The 26,153-nt window shown below is 43.1% G+C and overlaps 1 protein-coding gene across 2 annotated transcripts in view; it reads right to left on the bottom strand.

The window, feature by feature from the left end:
• The window catches only part of LOC307233990 (protein MTSS 1-like), a 70,102-nt gene that overhangs the window by 5,700 nt on the left and 38,249 nt on the right, over positions 1 to 26,153 (bottom strand). For both annotated transcript variants that reach the window (XM_080005513.1, XM_080005514.1), the window contains exons 4-10: positions 15,576 to 15,660; positions 13,427 to 13,518; positions 12,992 to 13,066; positions 4,215 to 4,372; positions 3,512 to 3,619; positions 3,211 to 3,308; positions 938 to 1,205 (exon numbers count right to left, since the gene is read on the bottom strand). In XM_080005513.1, the coding sequence (XP_079861639.1) occupies positions 938 to 1,205; positions 3,211 to 3,308; positions 3,512 to 3,619; positions 4,215 to 4,372; positions 12,992 to 13,066; positions 13,427 to 13,518; positions 15,576 to 15,660 (884 nt within the window). The remainder of the gene's footprint in view (positions 1 to 937; positions 1,206 to 3,210; positions 3,309 to 3,511; positions 3,620 to 4,214; positions 4,373 to 12,991; positions 13,067 to 13,426; positions 13,519 to 15,575; positions 15,661 to 26,153) is intronic.

Genomic DNA, 26,153 nt, shown 5'->3' with positions numbered 1-26,153 from the left:
GTCAAAGTACAAACCACGGGCCGCAGCCGCGACAACGCAACCCGAGACACCCCCCCCAAGAAGTCAAGGGGTTAAAACATTTCATTTTACTGCCATGATTTTGGCAAAAGCTCGATGCGGATGACAGTAAACCTCGAGTGGTTTCTGGTGAGAACCAAACTGCGTTCTGTCATAGCGGCTGACTCTTAAATGGCACGGCTGGATTGACCTGGACTTCCCTGGGCTAGAGTGGAGGCAGACTTTAGACCCATTTCCTGTACTTTGATGCTATAATCATAGTGAGGTGACCTCACCCTCATCCCATACGCAGAACCTCAGCCAGTAAGCTGCCCCAACCCCCCGGGTCTGCGGAGTTAGGAGTATGGGAACAGAGCAGTGAAAAAGGCCTATTGAACGTGCTCCGACTTTAAATTTGGAGTTTTCTCCCCCTCTGATGTTCAGTGAAGTCCTCACCAAGCAGAGCCAATGAGCAGGACTCAAAGGAACAGTTTCTAAATCATACCAGTCTGGATGTGCCTCAATAACAGACCATAGAAATAGAAAAGTGAAAAAACTCTATTCTGATTGGTCAATAGCGGCAGTCTGTGGTCAGTTATTTCTGAATAATGACCGCTGACTGTGGATAATGATGGTTGCCCTTGAATAATAATGTCAAGGGCAACCACTTCTCCCTGCCTGTATTCATGTCCCCCCAAATCACAGCGGCTACATGGTAATGCTAACACTATCAGGGATAACGTTCAGCAAATTAACCCCTTTCAGAGGGATACAAGACAAGTTAATCAGCGATAATGCCCGGTTAAATGCACATTATCCCTTACATAGCTGTTGCAGCAGCCATTCAAATTATTTTTTTTTTTTCTACAAACATTTCATTCAAAATATGTCGCTTTTTTTCATTCATCGTGTTTGCTCCTTAAGTTAATCTTGAACTCACCTTGGTGTCAGCCAGCATGGGCGACGGCGACTTGGACGGCACGTACTGGTCGTGCGAGGACGAGATGAAGCCTGAGTCATGGGAGGAGATGCTGGAGAGGCGGGCGGGGGTCTGCTGGGGCAGCGTGGAGCTGCGGTAGCGATGGTGGTGGTGGTGGTGGTGGTACAGGTGGTGGGAGGAAGAGGAGGAAGAGGAGGAGGAGGGAGAGTGAGAGTGAGAGCCGCTGCTGGAGCCCCGGGAGTCACTACTGTTAACGCTGTTCAGACTACTGTGTGTGTGTGTGTGTGTGGGGGGGGGGGCGGGGGGTGGAAGACAAGGGGAGGGTGAGGGCAAACGGTTAACACAGCACACCAAGATGCAGCAAGCAGTGGCCGAGACCAAGCCAGTCAAAAACAAAATCAATAATAATGAGACACCCACATAAAACAAACAAAACAAAACAAACAAACAACCCCCCAAAAAGAATCAATAACGGTGCTTTGTTGGAAGGCAAGAAATCACAGGATTTCATGCGTCTAGAATGCCTTTTGAAATGGATGATTAACACAAAATACAGGCATGGAATCAAAGTAAACCCTCTGATTATTCTATATTCTCGGATGTATAAGCACTTAGAGCTGTGCAGCCTTTAGGTAATGAGACACCTGCTACTAAATACAAAATACTTTGGTATTAAAAAAATAATAATAATAATAATAATCAAAACACACACGTATTAAACTGAGAAAACAGAAAAAATTGGAAAGAGGTTTGTCAAAAAAGATTCCGGTTCTGTGCGGAATGCAGGAAATACTGCATGAAATACACCGACGGTTCATAATAAATGAAAAATTGGCCACTGCAAATGGAAAAATTATGGAACTCCAGCAAACGGTGCTCGGTTCAGCAACTCATGCACCAGCAGGGTCGGAGTGTATTACCCAATCCCAAAACACTTCACTGGCCAATGGTTGGAAAACAGCATAAGCATGAAAACAAAGTTCTGTCCTTTGAGAACATTGCATCTTTCAACAGTAATGCGATCACTAAAAAAACAACTTGATTTTGGATTGATATTGGACTTTTAAGATTCTAGATTCAATAGAATCATAATTCAATTTAAAACTATCTCTACACTATGCTTAGGAAATGATGTAAAATGAAGTAAAAACAAAGGGGGAGGTGCTTTAGCTGGGCAATATTGACTAAACCAAATATCGAGATATTCCTTTGAAAAATACCTTAATATCAATAACCCATTTTGGGGATGGCAATGGATGCCTTCATAATATATTTACACACAAGAATTTTTTGAGAAACAATCAGTAGTAATGTGGTTAATACTACAATATACTATATACTAAATATCGAGTCTCATCACAATGGTATGTTATATCGCCCAGCCCTAGGAGGAAAACAATGAAAATAAAATAAGTCCAATGCCAAAGTTACAAGGTTTTCAGACGACAGATGCAAAGCGAAACACAATCCCCAGCAGCGAGCTGACTAGTTATCTCTCCATTGGGAACATTGAATGAGGAGGACGGGGCGGGGCACAGGACGCAGGGAGGGCGGGGCTGGGGGGGTAGTCTGAACAGATTACAGCATTCAGGAACTTATTTTCTGGAAGCAAACTACTATTTCCAGCAGGTGCCAGTCTACTCACTGTTTGTATTGTTATGTTAGTATCATAGCTCTAAAAAAAAATCTCCAAATTACAGTTGAATACAGGTACTCCTCACTTAACAGCCGAGTTCCGTTCCTACGACCAGGTCGTTAAGCGAATTGGTCGGTAAGCGAGGACCCGCCCCCTTACCGTTATTTCGGTCTTGGAGATTGCGAACGCTAGTGTAGTAAATACTGACCGACTGCGGAACGAGACTGAGAACGGTGAGGTGCGATGATGCTGAGACGCCACCCGTGCCGCGGTATTGAGCGCAGCGCACACTTCAGACTGGTTAGAGAGCTGGTCGTAAGTCCAAACGGTCGTTAAACAGGTAGGTCATTAAGTGAGGAGTACCTGTATTTGCAGCGGGGCTGCAGTGTCTTATATCGAACACCGGGTGGCAGACAAGGAACAGGCCAAATACATTTATTTTCTACACAGAGCTGTCCCGATTCTCCACCCCATGATGAGTTTAGGGGGGGAAAAAGAAAAAAAAGTGTGACCTCCAACATAAATATACATGTGGCACCATCTGCTGGACCTAAATATGGTGTCATGTGATTGGCCGATCAGAGTGTGTCATTTTGGAACCACCGCAATGTGATTGACGTGGTGTTGTGAAGCCTACCTGCACATGCTGGACTTCCTGGACATGGTGGTGCTGGGAGAGGACGGAGGCGTCTGGTAGGACCAATGGTAGTCTGATCCCTTCAGGTCCAAAATGACCTGAGATGGGCAGAGGTGTCACACAATTTATCTAGAGTTGGTCTGGAAAGGAGGCTAGAGTTTGCATTTTTCTTTCTCAAATTGTTTACCACAAAATTCAAGAGGTCAAAGGTTTTGTTTTGCCTTCGATCGACCCCTTTATTCATTTAGACGGCGCGATTGACATCACTCTGTAGTGTTGGATCAACTGCCCTCTCCTTTACCTGTTCACTGGCAGGGGGCAGCTTGTGGGGGTCAGAGGTCAGGGCTTTCAGGTCATCGGAGATGGCCTGGAGGTGGGTGACCTCCGCCAGCATGGAGATCTCCTCGTCCTAAAGTAAACACACGAGCCATTGAGAAACCGGGGGAGGACACGGGGAGATTTCACTTCGACCTGACTCGAGTTAAAAGACATGAAAGTGGGATCTGGAGGAGCGCTGCCCGAACTGCTTTATCATCTCTGTCCAAGAATGCCATTGAAATGCACAAAATGGCCTCATAATAACATTTTAAGGTGAAAAGGTCAGACGGAGAGATTGCTTCATCACTCCTGTTGATGATTATTTTGAATTGTAGTTCTCATTTACATTTCGAGGCATCCAAAAGTATGAATGTGTTTCTCTGCGTCTGTGTGTGCGTGCGTGTGTGCGCCATGTCCATCCTTCAATACTACATTTTATGAAGTTTTTTTTCTTTTTTCAAGTAATAATTTAGTTTGACATTTCCTAACCGACAAATCTCAAAATAAATAGATAAATAAATAAATAAATAAATAATCAGTATTGGTTTGGCAGTCACAGTGGCAATGTTAAAGCTGGCAACACAGAAAATCCAGATTCTTATGTCTAGACGCTATTTTACACATTTATACATCCGGTGCTCTTCTGAGACATTTCTCAAACCACCTGCGTACATCTACCTACTCACCACCACAGGCCGCAGCATGGCCACAAAGCAGCAGAAGCGCTGGCGCTCCTCGATGAGCGCCTTCCTAAGCGCCTGCTTCTCCGTCTCCTCCAGCAGGATGTACTTGTCACTCACGTCCTGCATGGCGCTGTCTAGCTGGGGCTGGATGTCCCCCCGACCTGGGAGAGCGAGAGCGAGAGAGAGAGAGAGAGAGAGAGAGAATATACAGAAAAATTAGCACATTTTCTCTCAAGAAACTACAGTTTGAGTGCATTGTGATATGGATATAGTGGGATATATACACGTCACCTAGAACGGTGATTCTTAACCTTTTTACCTATCAAGAACCCTGAAAATGTCATAGGCATTAGGCCACACACCCCATTTGATAAGATTTTGTCTCTGGGGACCCAAATCTGAGAACATTTTTATTGTTAAATATGATTTTGTCAAACATTCCTTACCTGCCTATACTATAGATAGAGAGACAGCAGTGAAACTAGGATCAAAACAGTTGAGGTAAAAACGTTTATGACAAAAAAGACCTCCTCAGTATAAGACTTCACGCAGTCATCGAGGTTCTTGCGGTGTTCTCAGCGCAAGTCCCTGAGCAAACAGTTTTTTGTCTTTTTCTCGTTTTCTCCTCTACCCAGATTTCATCTTCTCCTTTCCTCCTTTCTTTATTTTGAGGAGGACGGCGCCCGGACGGAAGTTAAGATAAATAAAAGCACCGGTCACCATTTAAGGAAATACAGGAACTGTAAATAAATGGCTGTGGTGGAGTTTGAGCAGCCACACCTGTCCTGGGTCCAGTGTGGCTGTATACCTGTTGCTCATTAGAATTATCAACGAGCAACAGGTAAAACCCCAATCCCCACACACACAGGAGAGGAGCTGCTACAATAAAATGGTGTCTCTTCAACCCCATCGTCTGTCGCTGTGTTGGAGGGAAAACGCTACTCGGTTTTAGCGACTTGGAACTGCCACAATGGCATTGTTTGAGTTTGATTTCACTATTTTTTATTTTCTTGTTTCAACTTTATGTAAAGCATAGCCACTCCCAATTCCTGTCGCTGTCGCGTTTGTGCTTCTTTCGCCACCGAGTGTTCTGAGACATGTTCTCCAGTGGTTCTTACATTTTTGTTCTCACGTCTTTTTCAGATTACCTCCTGCTTTACTGTACATTTTCCAATGGTGCTAACTGAAATTGAGTAAATAATAAAATAAACAATGGTGGAATTTAACTATTCATCATTTGGCTCAGAACCCCCAGGCGAAAATCTTGTAGGACCCCCTTGGGGGTCCCCGGACTCCAGGTTGATCCAGAATATCCATGTTGTGATACCATTTTCCATATCACACATCCCTATACACCAATGTCGCTCTCAAAAATGCTGCAGCTAGGACCAGGTGTTTTCACTCTCAGAGGCTCCTTCCTTGTTTGTGTATCAGAGACGGCAAAAAGGGGACCTCAGCTTACACTTTTTATCTTGGAAAACCCCACATCTTGTCTGGTGTGGTGTGGTGTGTGTGTGTGTGTGTGTGTGTGTGTGTGTGTGTGTGTGTGTGTGTGTGTGTGCGGGCCTGCGTGTGTGTGTGTACACGCAATTTTTTGAGAGATCGTAAACAAGCCTCTATTGTCATTCCACTATCCTTCACCAGTCACCTCTTAAGTGCAGGGTGTGTTGAGGAAGTGATGAGTTGGAATGTTTCAAAGGACAGCGAGAGTGAAAGAGTGGTGGCATGTGCATGTGTGCATTAGTGACTCCACAAAAGTTAAGAGGGAAAGAGACAATGCCTTTTTGTCTTGGAGCATGTGTGGGTGTGTGTGTGTAATATGAAGAGTGAACACCCTGAAGTCATATCTTGTGCTCTTGAGTCCTCTACGGTGGCTGGCGACTGCCCAAGATGACATCAAGAACAACCTCAAAAGGTCCAACTACTGGCGCTACATTTACAGTCTGCACACACACACACACACACACACACACACACACACACACACACACACACACACACACACACACACACACACACACACACACACACACACACACACACACACACACACACACACACACACACACACACACACACACACGTTCCAAAACCGCAGTGAAAGAGTGTACCAACTGTCTGCTTTGTGTCTAGAGGCAGACAATGACCTGGCTCCTCGCTCTGAGGTTTGACCCGGGGCTATGGACCACGGGCCCAATCCTGCAGTAGAGACACACTGACACTCAACTACATCAGAAGGAAATACCATCATTCTGCCTCCTCTGCAATCAGCCAGGGGTTACATCTGCGGCTAAAGCAGTCTAGCTTGCGGTGCGACCGTGTTTCCAGTTTCCACCGATTCGCTTGTAACCCAAGTTCGGACAGAAAAAAGTCCTGTTTCCGAGTTGGGATAAACACACAGTTCTGTCTCATCGAATTGCGCTGGAATGGTTTTGTCGGGGGTGATCTCTCTCATTACCAGAGTAATAACAGAGAGCTTTTGTCAGGCATAAAAAATAAAAAAAATATAAAAAAAATATGAATAATATCAATTTTTTTTTCATTAAAAGAATAGGACCACCAAAAAAAGACCTTCAGCAGATTTTGTTTTACAAAGTGAGATTCCACATCTAAGATTTTCTGGACTTTTATAGGGCTTGGTTTTCTGTGTCCAGGGATCTTTGTGATTTATGTTTGTGTTTACAGAGCTTCCTTTCTGGAAAACAATGTAGAGGGGAATGCACGACAGGAGGATACAATGCCATAGAGAGCCAGACTGGAAGTAGGAACTGCAGCGTCTTGCATAGTTTCTGTCTAAAGTAGCAACACAAGATCCAACGGGAGGGTTTTTGCTTTCCACGCAGACGGGAATACAATTACCGTGCACAAGGTTTTCTCAAAAGCTGGTAATCTTTTAACTAATATGTTATTACCAATTCAATCATAAACATATTTTGCCCAACACACCCTATTCGGCGTCAGTTTCCACACAGACGGTGAACATCATTCTATAGAGGTCTGTAGAAGACCTTGTGCGTTGTTATGCTTAAGTATCTCCCTGGTGTGCTGAGAAGCAAGGGAACATTCTGGATTGTGTTTCTTTCCTGGAAGAGGGACTGGATACCCAGCATTCTGTAGATGCTGTGAATCCAGAACAGAGCCGCTGGCTTGTGAAGGAAAGGATGAGTTTGGTTCTCTTTTTGTGTTGTCTGAAGGTCTGAGAAAACCCCCAAAAGGTAATTAGGTTTTATTGACGTCGTCATCGCAGTCCATTAACGGCAGCTTGTTAGTTGTGGGTGAGGCGGCTCCACCTCATCAGACCTCGCTCATTAAATTGCATTTGTTTTAATCCTTTTTGTGATTGTCACCGACACAAACATCACATGCGTTTCCTTAAGTCCAACTGCTACCTGCTTAGATCCTCAGAAAAGCCACCGCATTTGAATGAGGGATACACCTAGATCTTTGCCCAATGTGCCATATGGCTTTCTCGCTTGTTAGCAAATACCTTTAGCAAATTAAGCATTTGTCTTGGAATTTGATTTGAGTTAATGAAATAATCATGGCAAAAACAAGTTGCCCACTATAGCGCAGTCACCGCTGGCCAGCGCTTACATGCAGCGATTATAGGCTAAACATCTAACTTGAGTATTTGAGGGATTTGCTTCTAATCCGAGGCACTGCTATTATATCTGACCCTATGAAGAGCTGGAATTCAATCCCCATCAAGGAAAACAAAAATCATATTGTGTACTTTTGCTTGCGCCAAACAATGCAGCAAGCTTGTGGCGTTAAATGACAGCCTGTGGGAACCAAATGGGTGGTTGGATTTTAGTCTTCTGTCCACTACCTTGCGTGTGCCTGTGTGTGTGCAAGCAGGTCCAGGTTTGCATTTCCTCTTCAATCCCCTAACTTCAGAAAAAGACTAGGTTCCCCGAAAGGTCAAAATACTGTGAATATTCTTGTCGAATAGTATGAGCTGCCCTAAAAGAGAATTCACATTCCATGTGATCCAACAATTCAAACCTATTTTCAATGAGACAAATGAGTCTATTTAGTTAAAAATAAGGTCATCTTAATTACAATGCAATGTATCAAATTCCAAACATTTGTGTGAGTTCTGATTTAGGATCTATTTCCTCTAAAAAAGGTTTTGTTTTTTTTTTTTACAACTTGTTAGGGTGGTTTATTGCTTAGTTTTACAATGGCAGCCAAAATAAAGCCTTCTCTGAAAGACTCCACCGCAGTTATTTTAACTAGTTTTACAGAAACCAACAGGGAAATCAGTCCATCATCAACCAAAGGAGAAAACAAAAGGCCCAAATGGTCCCACAGCATCCACACACATAATCCACATAAATGGAAGTCCTCGTCCACTGACTTCCTCGGCGAAATTCAAGAGTTGCTTAAAGAAAAAAAAAAAGAACTTACAGAGCAGGGTGGAAGTCAAGGTTAATTATCCACTATCAAATCCAAACAGAGAAGGCATATTTTCCCTCCCACGCGTCCACATCAGTCCTTATTACTTTCAGCCAACTATTTAAACTATTTAGAGAGAAAAAAGAAAAAGACTTCAATAAGGCACTAAGGTTGGGGAAGGAGGCCTTGATGAGAAAATGAAGACTCGCATTTTGTAAACATCTAGCAGTTGTGCGTCCTACAGTAAAGTCCCTCGACACCAACACCTCCACCCACATCGAGAGTACTATGAAAAACCTCCATCGACCTCAACATAACATAACGGTTGTGGATGCATGTGCATAACCACGTAGATGAACACGGCTTGTGGATATAGGTCAGTGAATTCAGATAAGGAGCGTCTCACTACTGAGCTAATACGGCTGCTTAATTCATCTGTGCGAATTTCAAAAACCATAAACTGGGGCACCAAGTAGCAGATCACGTCGTTCTTCATCCTATTGGACGGCGTTTCAAAAAGGGGTGATCGGAAAACAGATCGATTCGCATTGACGGGCGGATTCCAAAAAGGCGCTTATAAACCATTAAATACAGCGTTTGGATTGTGATCCCTATCTTCAATGGCAAACAAACTGCAGCCTGTTTCAGAGCAAATTAGGCGTCTGCTTTTGCAAAAGCTCCAGTCCGTGCCCAAACCGGAAAGAATTTGACGGCACATTCTTAGCCATCACACATACAAAGCTGGATTTTCACCGCAAATGTCACGTAGAAGTGAAACTCTGCAGTGTCGTTCAAGTGTCGTTTGAGTTTAGATATTCGTAATAAAACTGAAAACTGTGCTGTTAATTAGAAGCTGTACAAGACGGAGGGAGAAAAGGAGGCCAAACCAGAGACAAGGTGGCAAGAAAGACAGAAGGAGTGAGGAGTGTGTGAGGGCTGCGCCGAGGAAAGAGGTCATGTTGATGTTTACGTGTTTTGGCAGTTCATTATTTCTCCGTTTCATGGAGCCTCATGCTTTTGTAAAACACTTTAAAACTTGTCATCGCCATGCTCTGCGCTGACAGACTATGTTTTTGTTATTGCCAACACTACAGAAAAAACCCTAACTGGAATTCCACTAGAAAACAAACACACACCTACGGTAATGAGATTATCTGCAAAGGCTTTCACATGACACAATCATGACATTTTGTGCTCTTAAGGAGACTTGGCTCCAAGGCTAAAAAAACACCACGAGACGCAAACAAGAGGCAAAGACGCACGTGCATCAAAAAGCAACCAAATCAAATAGAATAGAACGGCACCAACCAAATTGAAAAAATAGACTAAACTCATTGGTTGGTGGGTTGCTATCAGCAGTGGCATGAGGAACAGCGATGGACACATGCCTTCTGTCTACGCGCCTTGGAGCGTCCGAATGCGTGTTTTCCACAGCGTTTTAGAAATTGTAGAGAAACCTAAGGTTACTCGATCGCTAAAACAAAGCCGAAAAATATGAGGGATTGCAATATGGGAGGGATTGTCTCAATAGAAAATATGGTGTGCAGTGTAGCATAGGTCCCTTGAGACCACTGAGACAAAATCCCACACAATAAACTACTTAAAATAAAGGTTAACATGCAGATTATAAAAGACATCTATTTGACATTTACAATAATTGCAATAGGAAACCGTGTGTTTTTATCATTGGTGTTTCCAAGGTTTAGCATCTTATTACCGAGCAGAGAAACCAGTTTGGAAACTAACGTATCTTGACCATAAATGTGAGTGTATGACTGTGTGTGTGTGTGTGTGTGTGTGTGTGTGTGTGTGTGTGTGTGTGTGTGTGTGTGTGTGTGTGTGTGTGTGTGTGTGTGTGTGTGTGTGTGTGTAGCCAGGGGACAGAATGAAGCCCCAAAGTCCACCACAAACTTTGGCTACCAAGTAAGGTAATGTTTAGCTAGACCTGGACGCTAGACCTGTGCAGAGGCTGATCAGCCTTCTTCTGTGGTTGTCACTGCTGTGACAAGCAGAAACGGCGTAGGAAAAACACCTAGGTCTAATTTGGAAAGGTAAACCTAGATTTATAAAGGATACATTTCCTCGCGCCAATAATGCATAGAACTTGAATGCAAAAACAAAAAATTAATGTTGATTGTTTATCGGTGGGAACTTCATTTAAAATCAGTAATAGCACTATTAAACCCTGCTGAGACCAGGTGCGATGGCATTTAAAACAAAGAAATTACAGCAATGTAGAGTAATCCAGCCAAAGGAAGCTGTTTTAATCACTTTGAACAGAAATGCGTGCGTCGTGCTGCCAGCTACGAACCCCTCCCCCGTGTGAACCGTTCCAATTAAAACAGATCGGAGAAAATCATGGACCAGTTCAGAAAACTCTCCAGGATGATTTGTCTTTATCGTCAGTGCAGTACGTCATGCAAGCACATCTGTTTACCTTCTTTAAAACATTGCCATCAGATTAGCTTACTGATTGGAACATAACTTGCACGGGACGTACACAATCTGCCGCTGCTCTGGAACCGGCACCCCGCCGCTATATACACAATATCAATTTTTCCAGGAATTTAGGAAAAGTAAACGCGGTTTTCAAAGATTGATCCCTATGTTTGTTTATTTTAATTATGAACTATGTGTTGAATAGACTCATTGCACTGAAGTAAGTAAAGCATGAAAAATCACCAAAAAAGGAATTACGTATCACAAGCAAGCAAGGACTACCTTTGCTTATTCACTCTTAACTGGAATGGCAGGAGGCTGGAAGGCGTAGATGAAATGGCTTGCACACTGAGGCCTTTTTTGACTTGCAAAGCAGAGTGACTTGGGCGACAAAGCTATTGCCGCCTTCTTGCGTTTTCCTTAAAGATCTGTTTTCATAAAGGTTAACAGATGGCGAAACAAAACTCTGTCCATTTTTCTCTAAGAAGCTCACTCCGTCTCATATGTAGCTTCGGGAGCGTCTATGTTGGTTTTGAGTCGGCTTGTTTGTGCAATGTTCTACACCGATCAGCCACAACATTAAAACCAGGCCGATCCATGGGGGTGGGGCCCTCATGGATCGGGCTTATTGTTCCAGCACATCCCACAGATGCGTGATCGGTTCAGACCCTAACGCCGTCCGTCCACATGATGTAGAAGAAAAGGTGATTCATCAGACCAGGCACCTTCTTCCATTGCTCCATGGTCCAGTTCTGACACTCACATGCCCATTGTAGGTGCTTTCGCTGGTGGACAGGGGTCATGGGCACCCTGATCGAACTGTGGCTATGCAGCCCCATATGCAGCAAGCTGTGATGCAGTTTGTGTTCTGACACCACCTCATTGGACCACTTTTGGTAGGGACTAACCACAGTAAACGGGGAACACCCCACAAGACCTGCCGTTTTGGAGATGCTCTGACCCAGTCGTCTAGCTATACAATATTGGCCCTTGTCAAAGTCGCTCAGATCCTTACGCTTGCCCATTTTTCCTCCTTCCAACACATCAACTTCAAGATTTGACTGCTCACTTGCTGCCTTATATATCCCAACCCTTGACAGGTGCCATTAGAACAAGATGAGCATGTTATTCACTTCTTATGTCAGTGGCTTTGATGTTGTGGGTGATTGGTGTATGTTCCAAAAGATACGCCAATTACAGACAAACAGAAGGTTACATTGGCCATCTAAAGAGATGAGCCTGTCGCTTCTGAAGCTTGTTTTGAGAGGTCCAAATGATTTTAAGCTATGAAGTGACGGTCATCCTCAATACACGGTGTCTGAAGGTAATGATCTGGCCTCCAACTGAAATCATACCACCATCAGTTAAACCAGGACTCAACTCTAAGCTGTGGCCTAGGGGCAGTATTTGAAAGGTTCTTGCCAGTTGATTTAGCTTAGGAAAAAAAAAAAAGATCTAGACGTTTTGGTTAAATTAAGCAATGGTACTTAATGACACACAGTTGAGGTTAAAGAAGATCACTGTCGTCAACAGCCATTAATGCAGTTACATAAAGATAAGATCTTCAGTGAGTTCAATTGAATACGTTTTAAGACGCTCCAAGACATTTTACAAAATTTAAGACAGATTTTTGGACAAATCAGTTCTCTCTTATTCATTTGCAGGTAAGTATAAAGGGAAGTACTATATATTGGTGTGGGGCAGAGGTAAGTACTATATATTGGTGTGGGGCAGAGGTAAGTATTTGAACTAGATGATTCTATGAACTGTTATTTGAACAGTTAGCATACTGCCAGCATAAATGGACCCAAAATGGCTTCCAGCAATCCCATAATTAAAATCCATCTTACGCCCTTGCATGACAATTTTCAGGCAAATCTTTCTATTCAAAACTGTATGTAGAGCCTGGTGTTACACCAGAGATTAATATTAGGGTAGTTTACCTTTCTTGGCTTTCTTCTGCAGTTTCAGAGTGTCCGAGGACTTCTTCTTTATTTCCTGCCGAGCTCTCTTGTACTCTGGGTAGGGACATAAGGAGCATCAAACACGTTAACAGAGGAATCAAGCTCAAAAATTATTCACACACAAGATCTGTGTGTGTGTGTGTGTGTGTGTGCGCTCATGACCGTATGTAAAACTTAATTCAGAGATAAAAGACAAGACAGATAAATCCACAAAGAGAATTGTACCTCGTGAGCATCATCCCACTTTTAGAATCCATGACTCTTGTTTGCAATTAATTTAATTGGGCGTAAAACAGAAAAAAAACATCATGAAATAGCAGTGTTGCCCATAAATGCTGGAGGATTGTTTCCATTGCGTCAACGGGGTAACAACAACAATATCTCTGGGCGAATTTGGGTGTTTACGTGTCTTACCTTTGGCATGGTCTTTGTCCAACGTGTTGACTCCTCTCTTCCACTCCTCCATCTGTTCCTGCAGGGGGTTGATGAGGCAGTCCAGAAAGGCCCTGGGGAGGTGCAATACAGACCCACAGAGTCAAAGACTGCAGAGATCTTTGAGTATCCCAGCACAACAGGTTTTGAATAGTATTTTTCGTTTGGCCTCCCTGACCGGTCAACCTCATAAGGATCTTCAAGCCTTTCTACCCTTCCCTAAGCAGAGTGTTTGTCCTCTGAGCCAACTCCTGCCCACTGTTTTCCCTGCCCCCGTCTGCATTATTAAAATGATAAAGTGCGACTCTGCTTATATCACGTTCTTGCTGAAGGCTTTTGCTGACTATGACTGGTGCTGAGTTGCTTCAATAACTACTGATAAATGTACTAATTGTAAATTGCTTTGGATGAAAGCATTTTCTAATTGGCTAATCTGCATTCCTATTCTGTCCATTGAGTCAGCAGGGAGACATAGGAGAGATAGGACAGATAGGACATTTAGAACTTGTGTCTGCATGTCTTTTTGTCTATAACTCTGTACAGTTTGTGGTCACTCGCATGCTGTATTTTAGTTCCACGAACAGGAGGCCAAAGTGGTGAAATATTTGAACAAAAAAAAACCCCACTGTTCATTTACTTTAGTTATATAAGTGTTTGTGTCTTCAATTGGGACGGGGGGGGCTGTGGATGAGGTCCCGTTAGTCAATTATTAACCGTCCATGTCCATTTTCCGAGACCTCTACATCTGCTTGTCTGTGTGTGTCTGGCTGTCTGTCTTGGGGGGCTGAGTGTGAGAGCAGGGCAGCTGCAGGCTTAGGCAAGGAGACTAAAATTAGACCCGTCCCACCCGCACACATTTCTCAAAGAAGTGTGTGTGTGTGTGTGTCCATAGCCCCCTTGTGATACTCTGCTATGGAGATCCACAAGGAATTTCTACTCAAATGCCACCCGAAATTAGAGAGCCCCCCTGAGTGAGAGCGTGTGTGCGTCTATATGTGTGTGTGTGTGTGTGTTTGTGTGTGTGTATGTGTGTGTGGAATGCCTCCTTATAGTGGAATGCCGGGAAAGAGACGATTTGTCTGGCCGGCTGGCATTCTACACAAGTATCTATAATGTCTCACCGGCCTGTGTGCGCGCACACAGCTACAATGACATGATGATAGAATGACTTAAATCACATATTTTTGCTTAGCTATGGGATCTTTAAAAACAGCTGTTCAAGCGTGTGTTTGGATTGGTAGTTTTCATACTATAAACAAAGTCCAGCTACAATAACCTGCAATAAACAGTTTGTCTTTTATCAGGCGGCTTCAAGCCGTAGTGCAATAAAGATATAATTGAAATACATCCTTGGCAAAGACCTCTTTTTCAAGGGAGCAATGGCCAAGACAGAATCAATAAAGTTTGAAAAACATACAAAACAAACAACAAACTACCTTACGATATTTCAAATGTCTGTTAAATGGCAAGGTTACCTATGTAGTGTGAGTTATTTAAGCAACGGTTATATTTGGGCATTTCAAACTAAAATGTCAGCCGTCCCTTTAGACAATGAGTGTTGGTACATCACTTCCTGTTCCTTTGTCCAAAACGCTGAACGGGGCACTTAAAACCAGATGGGCTAGCTGCCCCATTAGTCTATTGTTGTCCATACAAACAGTGTGGTTAAAATGTAATGAGTGGTAGGTTGTGAAATAGGGTGAGAGCACTTGTGAGCGGAGTTGTTATCGCTAATGAGAGCTGATGGAGTGTGGGGCGGCACGGTTTTGGGGATGACCGGAGTGTTGAACCATCTGGAGGACCGGAAGAGTACCTCAGCAAAGGCCAAAGCAAAAGAGAAGAGGTGCAAAGAAAGGAGAGGAGAAGATGATTACATAAATATAAATAGAGATCCACTGATACTAGTGCCAGGGTTTGACATCACCTTGACTTCATTGGTATGAGACTTCTACACAAAATACCAACAGAAGTAAACACTGGAATTGGATTTGATTTCAAGTGCCAGTTACCCTAACGTAGAGAGTATTCCCCACTCAGTATTTATACTCTAAAAAAACAAGAAATGGTATCGCTGCGTGCCTAAACCCAAAAAAGCAGTGATGGAGGACAGGAGTGCAATATTGTTTCTTACATGGAGAACTGCTTGAGCTTGGCCTCAATGCTGCGATGTCTCATACACATTCTGGTCAAGGCCGAGCCAATGTCCATGGTCCCACCTGTAAACATAGAAAAAACACAAACACATTCATTAGCAACTGTACAGCACAATGTAAAACGGGAGTAAACAACACAACCCTTTAATATAGGGACCATAATAAAACATTTATTTCATAACCATACATCCACTCACCCATCCATCTAGCCCACATCGTACAGTAACAGATACCACACAGCCTAGCGGGGCATGACATCATAGTACTGAGTCCCTCAAGACGGATATGATGGGAGTTAATGAAAGGGTCGCCTTGTGTGTCAATGATTCACATTCCACAGCAGAGTAGTGAAATGGCATCGAACCAGTCGAGATACCACAACTTTTAGAGGCAAAGGGAGACTATGGAGGGGGAGGAGACAGAAAGCCTTGGCAGAGGCCCACGCATCCTCGTGATATATCAGCACGATGACAGCTGCAACAAGAGAAAACAGGAAAGCGGGACACTCAAGCCAGAAACAGGAGCAACCCAGAGTCAAACCGGGAGATTTCACATGCCTATTTAGATTGCGGCTAACATGTCTCAACTCTGTGCGGGGGGTCAGAGGTCAACGACGTGGAGGAGCTGCTTTAGTTGCTTTGGATCTCAGAGAAAATAGTTTGAACTAGAAATGAAAACTACCAGGTGTTGAACACGTGTATGGAAGAGGCCACCGTGGCTGACTGCGGCCATAGCTGGTTTAAATAAGAAACACCACAATAAAAATGTTGCTTTAATGATCAAAATCGAGCCATACAATTTTACCATCACTTCGGATACTGTATATTTCTAGACTTATGGGCAAGGGAGGAGAAAGGCATCATGGGAACCGGTTGTGTGTCACCCAGCTCCACCCAGACAAACTCTCTAGCTGGGCAGCCCAGTGGAAATGTGACATTGATTGACAGGCGTATTGTGTGGCTGCTTGATGAGTGAGGACTGTTTTTGTATTAGTTAGGAAGCGTGTCAGTGTGCATTGTATTGTACTATAGTAGTGCACCGAAGTATGTTTTGAGAGCATGTGATAAACCGTGGCGTGATCTGTGGGAAAGTACTGCTGTCTGTATGTGTATGCCTGTATATGAAAATTTGTATAATGAGTAGAGTGTGTGTGTGTGTGTGTGTGTGTGTGTGTGTGTGTGTGTGTGTGTGTGTGTGTGTGTGTGTGTGTGTGTGTGTGTGTGTGTGCGTGTGTGTGTGACTGCTTGAGTGAGTGAGAGACAGAGTGACAGCCATGTATGTGTGTGTCTCCACATGCAGCCAGTGCTGTACTGACAGCAGAATAGATCGCACTGTTGGAGAGGATTCACACTTCAAGTCAAATCATCACAACCAAATTGCCTCATCCATACTCACCCACACACACAAACCTGTCACCCCATCAGATACAGGGGGTGAAAGGACATTTACAAAGGAAATGAGGCTGAGGGTGTGTGTGGTGTGTGTGTGTGTGTGTGTGGTGGGGGGGGGGGGGGGGGGGGGGTGACAGGGCTATTGCTTGGTCTGTGTTAACATTACAACACACCCCGTGGTGAATAGTGGTAGGAGGATCTTTGATCTGTGGAAAAAACTCTCAATTCCAAACCCAATTCGCTAAACACTGGCCCTCATCCCCACCCACACGCATGAATATGACTGTGGCAACAGGGCAAAAACAAAAAGGAAATGTTACTGGCAAAAGCAGTAAGATTTCCCCATTTTCTCAAAGATAGAATTAGCTTTTTGTTCAAGCAATACTGGCTCGTCCCAGCGATGATGAAAAGCCACAGAATCTGTAAAAGATAGAAATGGAGTATTCGTTGCTGGGAGACTTCGTTGACGTTGCTCCCACAGACTGCTGGGACCCTCTCCAAGAATGACTTTTTTGAGAGTTCAACATGCTGTACTGATTTTTTTTTTTTTTTGTTTTTTTCTCTCTCAAAGGCTGGATTCACAAAATGATCCCAGACTGGTATCGATGTATTATTGCTGGAAGAGGAAAAATTTGTTTTAGATCATACTAGAGATACTTTATTAGGCACACGACAGAGGCCACTGATATTAAGCCGTAGAAAAGCTGTTATTGAAGTGTGTTCATGTGGTTGACCTGTAACCTACAAGGATTCTCCTTCCCTCCCTCCCTCCAAATGGGGTTATATAGAATCTCTAATATAGCTATAATCTAAAAAATATATTACATTTTTAATAAAAATAACAATAACAAAAAACATAGCCTGGGATCTATTCATCTGTCATTCCATTCATGCATTTAAGCCTTCAAAAATAATATGATATCGTTGACCAAAAACGCAAGTATGTTTTGGGTCCTCTGTGTGTCCTCTGAGGGAGTGAGCGGGGCACAATTTGCCCTTCCTCTCCATGCGTAATGAAGACATTGGAGAGGGAGCGATCGCATGTCCCGTCCCTCTAAATAAAGCAAACAAAAACATTGTGTTTTTATTTTAGATGTATATGATTTTACTGAATTTCCTTATTGAACGAAAGAAAAAATAAATAAATAAAAAGAACTGTGCGCAACTCTGTCACACTCCGAATGTTTTGTCGAATGTTCATTTTCGAAAAACCACAAGTCTTGAAGTAAAATCAATCAGTCAATATTCTACCATTATTGAAGGTTTTTCTTTTTACTTCAATAGTTAAATAAAAATATGTTATTCATCTCAATTCATGCATCAATTCATCTAATTTCATCATAACACGTAGGCCTGGCCTACAGGAAAGCCGTTTATGTGTTGACTGTATCCAGTGTTGTGTTGGTCATACTATAGAAAGATGAATTACTTGTGTTTAGTGAATAATACAGAAGATAAGGAACTTAAAAAAAATTGATTATTTTCCCAAATGGTTCGGCCCTACAAAGAATTAAAAAAACTCTGTTGAGGTGGTGGTTCGGCAGTTGACGTAAATGTTTTCGGGAGGTTTTGCATACACTTCACACCTTATATAAGTTCTCTGGCTTTAAATAAATTAAGCAGGAGGTTGACATTCTCATAGCAAGTAATCGCTTGGGCGAAAGACGCTTGGTACTGGGCTTTGCTTTTAGCTCACTATACTGGTATTGTTTACATACTTTAATATAGTTACAGAGCTGTGCTTCGATGTGAAATGGTTTGTGTAAACAGAGAAAGCGCTAAGGAGTGAGCACACTGCCCGGAGGAGTATGTGTATTGCAGGTTAGAGGGCGTAAAGTATGGCTGTTAAACTTCACCTTCTGCGGCCCGTTTACCATGAAGCTCCAAATCCAGAGACAAATGTCTGGATCAATGTTCACATCCAGCAGTTTTTTAAAAACTTTGAGCAGCTTGATGGGGACAAACTGCAATGGATCCCTCAGTGGGAGCTGCGTGAGCAGTAAGGATGATGATTTGGTAGATTGAAGAAGGGAGCTTTGGGCAAAGGAAAGGAATGAAGTCTAAATAACTGAGGAGCTGTATATTGACTCCAGGAGGCGTTTTATATGGATATACTGGATGCCATTGCCCTTAGATTTTCATATTGCAGCAGGTAGCTCATATTTGACTGTCAAATACTGCTTCCTCTCTCACTGATACTGTTTCCACACCAAAATTAGGTATACCCAGGGTTTTTTCAAACATGGACGCCTTTCCAATAGCCAGGAAAAATGCCTTTCTTTATTTTCCTCGACATCATTAACATGCCAGAAAAGGGCGTGTCATGGTTCCAGTGTGATTGGGAAAAAAAACCCATCAGAGGACATCTTAAACTAGCAACTTAAGATTCAATGACATAAAACTGTAAAACTTGGGGGGAAAAAAAACCAAAAACGTCTCACACCCAGTGAGACTCGGTTCCCTTCGTTCCTACAAAGGGCCGGTCAAAAGAACCATATTGTTCGTGAATAACCCACCACAGCAGAAGCAGCATAGAGTATCCATGCCCGTAACCGGCAGTGCCTGTGGCCTGGTGCGCGCACTGGTATTTTGCCAGCGGGGAGCGAAGATGCTCCTCCAGTTCGGAGACCAGCTTGGGGCGGTGCGAGAGCGGCTCGGAGCCTGGCGGGGAGTGTGGGGTTCTCCGCTGTGGTCTCCTGGAGCAACCCCACATAAAACATTTCATGGTCCCCCATGCGGACAAAGTCATTAACTTCTGATATATTCCTGTCTATTTATACGGCAACGTCCGGAACTTCAACGCGCGTTGCATTGCGCAGGTAAAGGGGCGAGAATTAGCGTGTCGACCTGGGTGTCCTGTTTCCATCAGCGCCGATCAGAGATAGAGCCGATAAAAACCTGTGTCTATTGCGGGATCATTTGACCCGCGACTGAAACCTGGATGTTAGTGGGTGTTTGGTGCAGTGGGAAAGGGGTTTTACACACAGAAGGTGTACCACTAGGTAGTTGTCATTTGATGGTGATATTTCACTTTTGGTAATTGATTCTACATTTTCTTCCCGGTATCGCTGTGTCGCATCAAAGTGCCTTGTGTGTGAGTGGATGTAGGAATTGAAATATCTTCCCTGCTTTTACCAGAACAATGAACCCCCGAAGGTGGGCATTGGAAGCCTACTTGCGGCGTCTTTAAAATATACATCTCTAAAATATACAACGCAAGAGAGAAGTACACAACCACTACCACAATCTGGTCCAAACACTTGTCAGTGGTGACTAAATGCCTCTTTTGTGTCTATTGCTCAGTTTGTTCCAAAGGCTCAACCCCGGGTCTTTAAAATGACAGTACGAGTTGATCCGTGTTCAGATCATCTCCTTTCCCCCCCACAACCCACACATTAAAAAAAAAAAACAAAAAAAAAACAAAACACTGACTTTACTGTCTAACTGGGCGCTGTCTGGATAATGTGAAAGGACATGTAAAGTCAGTGGGACTCAATGGCTCCCTTTGTTTGGAGCCCAAAATGCTAAACTACCTGAATAAGCTCTGTTATGTGCTCTATTGCAAGTGACGCAACTCCAAAAGTGTTAAATATGACATAAGTATTGAGACAGTAAGCTCATAGAGTCATCAGAAATTAGACTAGGAATGAATTCCCACTGAAAGATACATCTGAAAAGTCATCTTGAATTATGTGTGTTTTCCACCAAAAATGGGTGATTATGGGTGACATTGTCATTATGCTTTTAAGCGCACATTGGACACAATATTAACTGCAGAGACTGAACATTGTAGTGAATAAGCAAGGTAGAGAGGGGAGAGGGAGAACTTATACATTTTTTTGATATTTGTTAGGTTCAACTTGTTCCAACTTTGCCCCTATTTATTCATTAAATTAGTTCTTTCTATCCATCCATTCATCTATACATTGCTGCCTTTCTGCAACTGTTATTCCAGAGGGTGTGGTGGGTGCGGGCCATGAGAGGCCCCTGTGTCATATTAACACTATAAACATTATAAGAGGCCATCAATCTCTCCCTCCCTGAAGTGGTTTATTATTCATGAGGGTGGAGATTGTTGGTCGCCAAAAGAAGCTTCTACCCCCACCCCCATGCCTGTGTTTTGGGGTAGGGATTGCTACCGTCACATTAATGTCATAACGAAACATCTTTCAGCAAATGGACGGGCAGAAAGATTGATAGTGGTCCCACATAAGAACGTTATTTAAGAATCTTGGCTTTGACTAGAATTGTCACCCCACCCAAACTCAAACGTCTGGATTTAATAGAAGACATACCAGAGAAGATCCAGAATTGGTTCAATCTGCTGACCACACAGCGGTAGGGGTGTGGGGTGTCGTAGGTGTTTTTTGGCAAGGCTGTAGTCCTGATCCTACTCATCGTCTCAAGTGAGACATAAAGACAAGAGTGTGGAATGTCAGAAGACCGATTGGCAATATCCACATGTAAAAACTTCTATAATGACATTTCTGAAACAACAGCAAGGCAGTTATACGACGTATCAACATCTTTTGAAGAACAAAGCGAGTGCACCTGTGAGCGGAGGGCCGGGAGACAGAAGTTGTTCAAACTAATAACCAGCTTATAAAGGGACCAACAGGGTAAATGTTCAGACATGGGGTCAAATGGTTCAAGAAGATGGCCGAGCGAGAATCACCATCTTTGACCAAAAAATTATATATGTTGCATTTATGCAAGACTTCTATCTCGCCCCCCTATCCCTTGCTCTCTCTCTCCCTGTCACAGGAGGAGTCCGGCCAATTTGGCCTCTGCCATGACTGCCAGTTACCGTGGAAACAGTGCCTACGTGGATTGACTGTGTGTATGTGTGTGTACATGCACGCACAGTCTTCACTTTGCCTCCCGGAGTGTTGCTGGGGTAGAAACCTCCTGTGTTTTCTCCGTCGCATTAAAAGTGAATGGCAGCCGTGCTCTTTAGAAACTAAGATGCAGATCTTAACGTGTGCACGCAGGCCAATATGTGTGGAGAACAGAAGCGTGGATAGCGGCAGAGTTCAGCGAATTTTGCCACTGACATGCTGGGAAGTTCTAACTAACGAGTGGTTTGAATATTTGCAGTCATAGGTGGAATAATAACAGTGCAACATGCTGGTAGCACTCGCGAGAGGGCTGGGACAGTTCTAATTTTTCAATGCCTAAAGCTACTGACCAGCAATGACTGTTATCTTGATGTGAAGATATCGGTCAAAAACAGTGATATTTGATCGTCAATATCGCCCAGCCCTAATTCAAGTCACTTTTTTTAATATATCATACATGTTAAATATGGCTGTTGGTATGAATATATTTGTATTGTGGAAATCTATCAAACAGATATTGAATACCAGTATTGGCGTTATCTCTACTCTCAAGTATTGGATCCAAATCAGCATTGAATAAAATACTTGCCTTGTTTGTGTCTTGTTAAAGTCTGTAAAGCAAAATTTGAGCCAACAATTTCCATCCTAATTACAGTGAAAGAAAAGAAACAACAATCTTTACATGACTTAAGACTGCCTGAAAATCACAGACTGGGTTTGCAGGGTAGTGTCTAACACACACACACACACACACACACACACAGTCTCCTAGTCAGTCTAGCACCCACTGACCCCTGGATAGAAATAGCATCACTAGCAGCGGCTCCAGTTGCCTGCCACACACACACACACACACACACACACACACACACACACACACACACACACACACACACACACACACACACACACACACACACACACACACACACACACACACACACACACACACACACACACACAGTCAGGTTTGACAGTAGGACGGTGCTCATACTATCTGTGTGTGTTGAGTGACATAGTTGGCAGTCAGTAGCCGCTGTGTGTATTTGGTCATTTAGAGAAGCTTGTGGCTTCCTGCACCGGCAACAGTTTACCAGCACTGCTTCGACACTGTTTGGTGCCACAAAAACGCAAAAAGAGAAATGTGAAATAATGAATCATTTGTTTATTTCAGAATAGTACTTTTTCTGTTTAGTGGTCGACCCATTAACCAGTGGGCCGATATCTGGCATTTTTAGGTAATCGGTATTGGCCGATGCCTGTGCTCACGCCGTCGATAAACAAAAAATGTCTGCAGACTAGTGCTGTCAAAAATATAGATTTTTCTATACATATCGATTCGGAATATTTGAAACGGTTTCAATACTAATTTTCCGCACTATTGTGACACCGGTAGCAGCTTCGCTTTCCGCTCTCCTCCCCGACAGCGAGTTGACACACACAACGCTGCAGTGCACACGTAGCCCCGCCTCCTCTCATTCAGTGCGGGGTGAGCACAGTGGGAGATGATGTCATCAAGTGGCGACTCTTACTCTTTAAGGGACAGTGCAGGCTTTTCTCAGTATTAACGTTTTTTTTTCTCTTCAAAATGGACTGACAAATGGAATGTATTGTAAAACCGCTTTGGACAAAAGCGTCTGCTAAATGATTTTTATTTAAAATAAGGGCATCTGGGGACAGACTGTAGATCTACTTAAGCACACAGACAATGCAGACAATAACATTAGAGTTAAATAAATGTTGATTTAAGTTCAGCAATTCTGTGTCTCATGTATTATTATTCAATTTTTGCATTTTATCGGATGCAAAAAAACAACAACATGATATCAGCATTACTGTATAAATCGGCCATCCGCCACCCCGCTCTCTAAATATCGGCAACGGCCATTGAAAAACCCATATCAGTCCACCACTAATTCTGTTAACACAAAACCTTTCAAAACGTATGTGAGCCTTTATCAGCAGTAAGATAACTTCTCTATTAAAAAGTTAAAAAATATGTTCACAAAAAAAAAAACAAGGTTTAGTTTTAACTCATTGTCCAATTGTTATGTTCAAGGTATCCCAAGACACCCCTTTCAGCTTTCTGTGGGAATGCTGTCCCCAGCTTCCATTTGTCAGGGTAACAGTTGTAAGTGTGAGTGTGTGTGTGTGTGTGTGTGTGTGTGTGTGTGTGTGTGTGTGTGTGTGTGTGTGTGTGTGTGTCTGCAGCCATTTGCTTGTTAGGTGCCAATTTTGTCTATGTCCTCAATCCCCCTCTCTTGATGTCCCATGGAATGTCAGTCAGCTGGCAATGAGGTGCAATGTATGCATTGGTGTTTGTGCCTTAGGTTTAGTCTTATTGCAATATAGTCTTGAAATATTGGCCAAACAGTATTGACAAACACATAAATTACAATAATACTGCGGTTAATAAAGAACCACATAGGGCTGAGTGATATTGGAAAAATATCTCTAATACCTCTCATAAGATATTTACACACAAGACATATTCAAAATAATTGTATAAGTAATGTTCACTTGCCATTGGAGAGTAATTTGCTTTTGATAGATACTATAATTTGCTGACAGAGAACTGTTTTTTTATAGAATTTTTTTATAGCATCTCCACGCTTTAAATGTAGAAGGGAAACCATTCATTCACGATCCAGTGGCAATGCTTGCATTGCTCTTTGAATCTGAACCCACCACACTCCTTCTACTCCACCAGAATGATGGTGGTGATACAACCCACTAAGCTAATGGAGGCCACAACTCAATAGGGCTATTACTCACACAACTCAAAAATCACTAATGTAGGTAGGGGTTTTGGTGCGCGACCTTCTAAAAATACCTCTTGATGGTTTATTTCTGGTACGACACATCTGTGAACCATTAAGAGCAGGGAGGGCCCACCACATCTTTACATACATCACAGCTTATTAGAGGGGACGAGAGAGAAGGAGAGGGAGAGAGCGAGAGAGAGAGACACACACACACACACACACACACACACACACACACACACACACACACACACACACACACACACACACACACACACACACACACACACACACACACACACACACACACACACACACACACACACACACAGCGATGAATGAACGCAGTGGGAGATATAGAGAGGAAGAGGTGAGAAGTGAATGCATGAGAGCAGAGAGGAAAGGGGGTGAGATGGAGGATGGAAGGATGGGCTCGAGGTAGAATTGCACTCATTTCATAGAATAGCTGCTCCGATACATTTTTAGACTTGCGGGTGAAACCAATAGTGCACCTGACACCAATCAACAGTCTTGAAAGATTTGTGCCTTGTCATTATGTGGACGTATGGAGGAGGGGGGGGGGGTGCACAGAGAAGAGCGGAGGAAAGAAAGATGTGATGCAGTCTAAAGGGAGAGGAGGCTGCCCTGGCTAAGGCCTAAGCCATGTCTACGGTCGCCAGATGGTTGTGTTCACCCTGGGCTAGTGGTTAGCTTGATAAGAGAGAAGGGACTGTGACTGTAACTGTATGTGTGCAGAGCTGGACGCATACACACACACCTGGACAAGGGCAAGGCGATCTGCTCAATGGCTAATTAGAGAGCTGGAAAAAACACTGAAATGAGAGGGGCGAACACAGTACAGGCAATCTATCTATCTATCTATCTATCATTAGAGGTACTAGGTTACTGCTGACACCCTGTACATAATAGGCTTTGAAGAACTATCAGCAACCTCACACACACACACACACACACACACACACACACACACACACAGCAAAGATCATGATTATTTTGCTCTATTGCACTTTGTACATCAACACAAAACTGCCTTCACAGTTCTAATGTTTTTTCTAAACCTATAAATAAATAAATACAAATGTAAAAATCCTTGAATCAAAATAGACTTTCTTTACATGAATTCCATCATTTATGTATGTGACAAATAACCACTTGAACTTGTTTAAGGCTATATATATGACATTTTAGTAATAAAAGAATGCCACCACATGGCACCAAATAAAAATAATTGATCCCAAACAAGAAGGTCAGTTACATTACACCTGCAAGTTTTTGCAAGAAAAAAAACAGCCTAGGCAAGTGTAGAGCAGAGGTGTAAATACGTTAATGGAGACCAATACACATCTCCGCTAGGGGTTGGCGGATCGATACCAAAAGTAGCGATACTACGTTTCATTTTGAAGATTGATTCCATCGACAATAGGATCGATACCAAAACACTGATCAGTTTCTCTCTCCAAAATAAGTGAAATAGCTTTTATTCTACATACATTATTCCTCACTCGCACTTGCCCTGTGCCCGTCATTGTTCGCGTGGTGAA

Source organism: Zeus faber (genome assembly GCF_960531495.2).
Source record: "Zeus faber genome assembly, chromosome: 8".
Classification (NCBI taxonomy): Eukaryota; Metazoa; Chordata; class Actinopteri; order Zeiformes; family Zeidae; genus Zeus; species Zeus faber.
Note: the sequence above shows the minus strand (reverse complement) of the source record. Positions and strands in the feature narration are given on the sequence as shown.